The 8,852-nt window shown below is 44.5% G+C and overlaps 1 protein-coding gene across 1 annotated transcript in view; it reads left to right on the plus strand.

The window, feature by feature from the left end:
- Positions 1-7,309, plus strand: part of CPSF1 (cleavage and polyadenylation specific factor 1) — a 70,200-nt gene extending 62,891 nt beyond the window's left edge. Inside the window, exons 11-14 of the mRNA XM_056552109.1 lie at positions 13-100; positions 6,612-6,734; positions 6,833-6,884; positions 7,194-7,309. Coding sequence (XP_056408084.1) covers positions 13-100; positions 6,612-6,734; positions 6,833-6,884; positions 7,194-7,309 — 379 coding nt within the window. The remainder of the gene's footprint in view (positions 1-12; positions 101-6,611; positions 6,735-6,832; positions 6,885-7,193) is intronic.
- Positions 7,310-8,852: the final 1,543 nt, after the last annotated feature.

An 8,852-nucleotide genomic window follows, 5' to 3' on the forward strand; every position in this document is an offset into this window, starting at 1 on the left:
TTGACTTTCCAGCTACGTCCTAACTCTGATCACAGACGGCATGAGAAGTGTTCGCTCTCTTCACTTTGACAAGGCTGCAGCAAGTGTCCTGACTACATCCGTAAGTATCCTGAGAGGGATGGGGGTGTACTGACTACATCTATATACTGAGGAGGATGGGGGTGTACTGACTACATCTATATACTGAGGGGGATGGGGGTGTACTGACTACATATATATACTGAGGGGGATGGGGGTGTACTGACTACATCTATATACTGAGGAGGATGGGGGTGTACTGACTACATATATATACTGAGGGGGATGGGGGTGTACTGACTACATCTATATACTGAGGGGGATGGGGGTGTACTGACTACATCTATATACTGAGGGGGATGGGGGTGTACTGACTACATCTATATACTGAGGGGGATGGGGGTGTACTGACTACATCTATATACGGAGGAGGATGGGGTGTACTGACTACATCTATAAGTATACTGAGGAGGATGGGGGTGTACTGACTACATCTATATACTGAGGGGGATGGGGGTGTACTGACTACATCTATATACTGAGGGGGATGGGGGTGTACTGACTACATCTATATACTGAGGAGGATGGGGGTGTACTGACTACATCTATATACTGAGGAGGATGGGGGTGTACTGACTACATCTATATACTGAGGAGGATGGGGGTGTACTGACTACATCTATATACTGAGGAGGATGGGGTGTACTGACTACATCTATATACTGAGGAGGATGGGGTGTACTGACTACATCTATATACTGAGGAGGATGGGGGTGTACTGACTACATCTATATACTGAGGGGGATGGGGGTGTACTGACTACATCTATATACTGAGGGGGATGGGGGTGTACTGACTACATCTATATACTGAGGGGGATGGGGGTGTACTGACTACATCTATATACTGAGGGGGATGGGGGTGTACTGACTACATCTATATACTGAGGGGGATGGGGGTGTACTGACTACATCTATATACTGAGGGGGATGGGGGTGTACTGACTAAATCAATATACTGAGTAGGATGGGGGTGTACTGACTAAATCAATATACTGAGTAGAAACAGGAAAAAAAGCCGGGATCTGTTGGCGCGTGCCGTAATAATGTTCAGCAATCCAGTGTGGATGTTAATTCCTCTTTATTGCCAGATTTTAGACGCGTTTCGAGGACACAACCTCTTTCTCAATAAAACATAGGCTTCTAACAACATTCATCTACAAGTGGTTTTTAAAAGCTGAAAAGCCCGCGAGTGAACCGGACCGCCCAGTGTGAACAGCGCTCTCCAGTGATGTGGCCGGCGCACTCTGAGCGTGTAAACACTGGTTGTAAACAAATTACATGTGATCATAAAACATATTTTTTTATATCGAATAGGTATAGACCTTGTTTAAAATAAAGTAAACGAGTTAGACTGTATATTTTTAAAAACTAAAATCAGATCAAATAAATTGAACGAGCCTCTATGTATGTGGAATGATGCGGCTCCGGTTCATCTGTTGTCGGCTCTGACATCCAGTGGCATCTGTGTAGGTGGTTTTTTCTATGGGGGTAATAGGTCTTTATCTGGTTTCTAAAGTGATTTATAATGAACATAATATACGTTACTTGCCAAAACAAATGGACTTATCTCCTAGGTCTGAGGAGCCATCTGTGTAAATCAGTGCTGCGCGTGCGCACTCACCACAGGGATGGGACTCTGAAAGTTCGTATGGACAGTGCGCCTGCGCATATTGCATCTAATGTTTCGGATCGTCGTGTGCAGGCGTGATGCTGTGTATAGGGTTAATATGCATAGTTTGCCGACTGTTGGAAGAAGGGGAATTGACAAGAGAACTCTGACAATGAGGCATGGAGGGAAAGAAATGTCCCAATATGGTGAGTTATATATGAAAATGGTAGTAAGGGTTCTTATACTCCACTGGGGGGATTTGACATTGAGTAGGCTATATTGTTACTAGAGCCACTGTTTTGGATCAGTGCGTCAATACGAAAACAGGGCCCGACAATGTATCTAAGTGGCCCCACAGTATCTAAATTACAAGACGACAGTGCGCCATGTACGAGGATGGGTATCTTAAAAGCAGAGGGATGAATACTTAGATAATTTCGATCACATCATAGCGCTATGCCGTTAGTACAAGACAGTACATGTTAGTTACAATGGGATAGCTTTAGAGTCCCGCATATTTTTGTGGTGGTATTTGGACTGAAGTGTCTCAATGGCATGTGTTTGATAGGGTGCGAATTGTTCGTATTAGTGACTGGGTGACACTGTTAGTACTAGTGTTAACAGGGTTTAAACTAGGGTGTGCCCGGAAGATACCATCCTGGGGAGGAGAGGAAAAATAGCGACAGGAGTGATTAGTTTCCGAATAGAGTGGTAAGTTTCAGACCTTCTCTGAGCATTCATTAAGACCAAAGGGCTGGAGTGTATTCATCTTGAAGATCCAAAATGATTCCCTCTTACACAGGTTATTGAATTGGTCTGCGGAATCCTTTGGGATTTGTTCAAGTGCTGTTACTGAAAAATCCTTGAATTTGCTGTAGTGCACTTCCAGAGCAACACGCTGTGCTTCAGGTATTTATGTCTGACATTGTGCCATTTGTTCTGGTGGCATGGAGTCGTCAAGTACAGAAGTAGTCACATATGTACTTGTGGGGGACGACTCCATGCCACCAGAACAAAAAACTTTCATCATAGACAGTATCTCCTTCATTCTGTCACATAACTACTTCGAATTTCAACAGAGGATTTTCCTACAGACCACCGGGACTGCGATGGGGACGCGTTTCGCACCTTCATTCGCAAACCTCTACATGGGTGAGTTCGAAAACAACTACATATACACAGGACACAGATGGAGAGACAATATAATATTCTATAAGAGATATATAGATGATTTACTATTCATCTGGAAAGGAACAGAGGAACAATTCCATCTATTCCCCAATCACCTTAACTGAAATAACTATAACCTAAAACTCACAGGTACCTGCACACCAGATAAGATTGAATATCTGGACCTCACACTTACCTCGGAAGATTCTAAAATCATCAACAAAGTTTATTTTAAAACTGTGGACTGTAACAGCCTATTGGATTTTACTAGTTGCCATTTCCGTAAATGGAAGAAAAGTGTACCATACGGACAGTTTTATAGGGTTAGTCGGAATTGTACAAAAGGTACGGATTTAAAAAATCAAAGCAAGATAATAGAAAAAAGACTACAGGAAAAGGGGTACCCCAGGAAAATCATAAAAACAGCATACCAGAAAGCACTCTGCTCTCGGACACAAGAGGTTCAACAGAAAGAAAGTCAGACAGACTTTAAATTCAACTTTATAATGGACAACTCTGCGGACTTCAAGGCCATTGGGACCATAGTCCGTGATCATTGAAAGATCCTCCAACAGGACCCTATCCTGAGAAAAGTAATCCCAGAAAAACCCAAATTTACACATAGGAGAGCACCAACCATTAAAAACAACATTGCTCCCAGCAAAATAAAAAATAAAGTAGATGCGAACAAGAGCCCTGGACATGTGGGAGGCTGCTTCAGATGCAGAAATAGATCCTGCAAATGATGTGTTAACATAAAAGACAAAACAACAACCTTCCCTAGTAACCAGACAGGGGAAACATTTCCTATAAAAACGTACATATACTGTGGTTCCACTCACGTTATCTATTTAATAGAATGCACGTGCAAGTTACAATACATTGGCCGTACATCACAAACCCTCAGAAGCAGATGTAATGGACACAGGTACAATGTCAGACATAATTACCTGAAGCACAGCGTGTCGCTCTGGAAGTGCACTACAGCAAATTCAAGGATTTTTCAGTAACGGCACTTGAACAAATCCCAAAGGATTCCGCCGACCGATTCAATAACCTGTGTAAGAGGGAATCATTTTGGATCTTCAAGATGAATACACTCCAGCCCTTTGGTCTTAATGAATGCTCAGAGAAGGTCTGAAACTTACCACTCTATTCGGAAACTTACCACTCTATTCGGAAACTTACCACTCTATTCGGAAACTTACCACTCTATTCGGAAACTAATCACTCCTGTCACTATTTTTCCTCTCCAAATCCCCCCAGTGGAGTATAAGAACCCTTACTACCATTTTCATATATAACTCACCATATTGGGACATTTCTTTCCCTCCATGCCTCATTGTCAGAGTTCTCTTGTCAATTCCCCTTCTTCCAACAGTCGGCAAACTATGCATATTAACCCTATACACAGCATCACGCCTGCACACGACGATCCGAAACATTAGATGCAATATGCGCAGGCGCACTGTCCATACGAACTTTCAGAGTCCCATCCCTGTGGTGAGTGCGCACGCGCAGCACTGATTTACACAGATGGCTCCTCAGACCTAGGAGATAAGTCCATTTGTTTTGGCAAGTAACGTATATTATGTTCATTATAAATCACTTTAGAAACCAGATAAAGACCTATTACCCCCATAGAAAAAACCACCTACACAGATGCCACTGGATGTCAGAGCCGACAACAGATGAACCGGAGCCGCATCATTCCACATACATAGAGGCTCGTTCAATTTATTTGATTTTAGTTTTTAAAAATATACAGTCTAACTCGTTTACTTTATTTTAAACAAGGTCTATACCTATTCGATGTAAACAAATTACATGTGATCATAAAACATATTTTTTTATAACCAGTGTTTACACGCTCAGAGTGCGCCGGCCACATCACTGGAGAGCGCTGTTCACACTGGGCGGTCCGGTTCACTCGCGGGCTTTTCAGCTTTTAAAAACCACTTGTAGATGAATGTTGTTAGAAGCCTATATTTTATTGAGAAAGAGGTTGTGTCCTCGAAACGCGTCTAAAATCTGGCAATAAAGAGGAATTAACATCCACACTGGATTGCTGAACATTATTACGGCACGCGCCAACAGATCCCGGCTTTTTTTCCTGTTTCTACTTGATGTTCCAGATCAGAGAGGGACACCCCCCTCTGATTCCCGGGAGGCAGCTCCGTAAAATCACTGACAAGTACTTCATGGTGCTTGTGTCTGGCACACAACCCCACAAGGTGAGCGGACACCTATAGTGGAATATATCCACAATGACCTATACCTGATGTTATAAAACATACTACTCTTAGAGGAAGCTCTGCTCTCTTCTTTTTCTGTATCTAGCTTACATAAATCTATATACTGAGGAGGATGGGGTGTACTGACTACATCTATATACTGAGGGGGATGGGGGTGTACTGACTACATCTATATACTGAGGAGGATGGGGTGTACTGACTATATATCTATAAGTATACTGAGGAGGATGGGGGTTTACGGACCACATCTATATACTGAGGGGGATGGGGTGTACTGACTACATCTATATACTGAGGAGGATGGGGGTGTACTGACTATATCTATAAGTATACTGAGGAGGATGGGGGTTTACGGACCACATCTATATACTGAGGGGGATGGGGTGTACTGACTACATCTATATACTGAGGAGGATGGGGGTGTACTGACTATATCTATAAGTATACTGAGGAGGATGGGGGTGTACTGACTACATCTATATACTGAGGGGGATGGGGGTGTACTGACTACATCTATATACTGAGGAGGGTGGGGGTGTACTGACTACATCTATATACTGAGGGGGATGGGGGTGTACTGACTACATCTATATACTGAGGGGGATGGGGGTGTACTGACTACATCTATAAGTATACTGAGGGGGATGGGGGTGTACTGACTACATCTATATACTGAGGAAGATGGGGGTGTACTGACTAAATCTATATACTGAGGGCGATGGGGGTGTACTGACTACATCTATATACTGAGGAGGATGGGGTGTACTGACTACATCTATATACTGAGGGGGAGGGGGGTGTACTGACTACATCTATATACTGAGGAGGATGGGGGTGTACTGACTACATCTATATACTGAGGGGGATGGGGGTGTACTGACTACATCTATAAGTATACTGAGGAGGATGGGGTGTACTGACTAAATCTATATACTGAGGGGGATGGGGGTGTACTGACTACATCTATATACTGAGGGGGATGGGGGTGTACTGACTACATCTATATACTGAGGAGGATGGGGTGTACTGACTACATCTATATACTGAGGGGGATGGGGGTGTACTGACTACATCTATATACTGAGGGGGATGGGGGTGTACTGACTACATCTATATACTGAGGGGGATGGGGGTGTACTGACTACATCTATATACTGAGGAGGATGGGGTGTACTGACTACATCTATATACTGAGGGGGATGGGGGTGTACTGACTACATCTATATACTGAGGGGGATGGGGGTGTACTGACTACATCTATATACTGAGGGGGATGGGGGTGTACTGACTACATCTATATACTGAGGGGGATGGGGGTGTACTGACTACATCTATATACTGAGGGGGATGGGGGTGTACTGACTACATCTATAAGTATACTGAGGGGGCTGAGTACATCATGTATGGGGGGCTCTGAGGTGGGAGGGGGCTGAATACACCACATATGGGGGGGCTCGGTACAGTTGGGTACTGTCTGACCTTACTCTGCCCCCACAGATGACCCTGATGGACCCCGGATATCTGTTTCTGGGATCACGTTTAGGGAACTCGCTGTTGCTGCGCTACACGGAAAAGGTCCAGGACAGCCCCTCCGGACCCAGCAAGGACCCTGAGAAGCCGGTGAGTGACCTATCTCCTTGTCATGTGACCTACCCCACCCTAAAGCCGCATGTACTTCCGGGGATCGGAGACTCTTATGTCACATCTGTCTCCTCTAGGACGAGCCACCGAACAAGAAAAAGAGAGTGGACGTCTCTATATGCCGAGTGGGTGAGTGTGCGCTTACCCCCCCCCCCCCCCCCTCAGAGGAGCCTGCTCAGCCGGCCCCCCATCAGAGAAGCCTGCCCTCCCCGCCCCCCCCCTCAGAGGAGCCTGCTCAGCCTGCCCTCCCCGCCCCCCCCTCAGAGGAGCCTGCTCAGCCGGCCCTCCCCGCCCCCCTCCCTCAGAGGAGCCTGCTCAGCCTGCCTACAAACCCCCCCCCCTTCCCTCCGTGGAGCCTGCCTCCCAACTCATTCCCCCCCCCCCCTCAGAGGAGCCTGGTCAGTGCTGCCCCCTGATTGATGCGGTTTCTCTCTGCAGGCAGTAAGGGGGTGATGGTGGACGAGATCGATGAGATTGAGGTTTACGGGAACGAGATGCAGTCGGGCACTCAGCTCTCCACGTACTCATTTGAAGTGAGTAGAGGCACAGAATGAGGGAGGGGGCACTTAATGTGAGTGCGCGATGTAAGGATATAACACACAAAGGCACTACTGTATATATACAGGAGGATATAACACACACAGACACTACTGTACATATACGGGAGGATATAACACACACAGACACTACTGTACATATACGGGAGGATATAACACACAGACACTACTGTACATATACGAGAGGATATAACACACAGACACTACTGTACATATACGAGAGGATATAACACACACAGACACTACTGTACATATACGAGAGGATATAACACACACAGACACTACTGTACATATACGAGAGGATATAACACACACAGACACTACTGTACATATACGAGAGGATATAACACACAAAGGCACTACTGTACATATACGAGAGGATATAACACACACAGACACTACTGTACATATACGAGAGGATATAACACACAGACACTACTGTACATATACGGGAGGATATAACACACAGACACTACTGTACATATACGGGAGGATATAACACACAGACACTACTGTACATATACGGGAGGATATAACACACAGACACTACTGTACATATACGGGAGGATATAACACACAGACACTACTGTACATATACGGGAGGATATAACACACAGACACTACTGTACATATACGGGAGGATATAACACACAGACACTACTGTACATATACGGGAGGATATAACACACAGACACTACTGTACATATACGAGAGGATATAACACACAGACACTACTGTACATATACGGGAGGATATAACACACAGACACTACTGTACATATACGGGAGGATATAACACACAGACACTACTGTACATATACGGGAGGATATAACACACAGACACTACTGTACATATACGGGAGGATATAACACACAGACACTACTGTACATATACGGGAGGATATAACACACACAGACACTACTGTACATATACGAGAGGATATAACACACAGACACTACTGTACATATACGGGAGGATATAACACACAGACACTACTGTACATATACGGGAGGATATAACACACACAGACACTACTGTACATATACGGGAGGATATAACACACACAGACACTACTGTACATATACGGGAGGATATAACACACACAGACACTACTGTACATATACGGGAGGATATAACACACAGACACTACTGTACATATACGGGAGGATATAACACACAGACACTACTGTACATATACGAGAGGATATAACACACAGACACTACTGTACATATACGGGAGGATATAACACACACAGACACTACTGTACATATACGGGAGGATATAACACACACAGACACTACCGTACATATACGGGAGGATATAACACACAGACACTACTGTACATATACGGGAGGATATAACACACAGACACTACTGTACATATACGAGAGGATATAACACACAGACACTACTGTACATATACGAGAGGATATAACACACAGACACTACTGTACATATACGGGAGGATATAACACACACAGACACTACTGTACATATACGAGAGGATATAACACACAGACACTACTGTACATATACGGG

Source organism: Hyla sarda, unplaced genomic scaffold, assembly GCF_029499605.1.
Source record: "Hyla sarda isolate aHylSar1 unplaced genomic scaffold, aHylSar1.hap1 scaffold_1381, whole genome shotgun sequence".
NCBI classification, from domain to species: Eukaryota; Metazoa; Chordata; class Amphibia; order Anura; family Hylidae; genus Hyla; species Hyla sarda.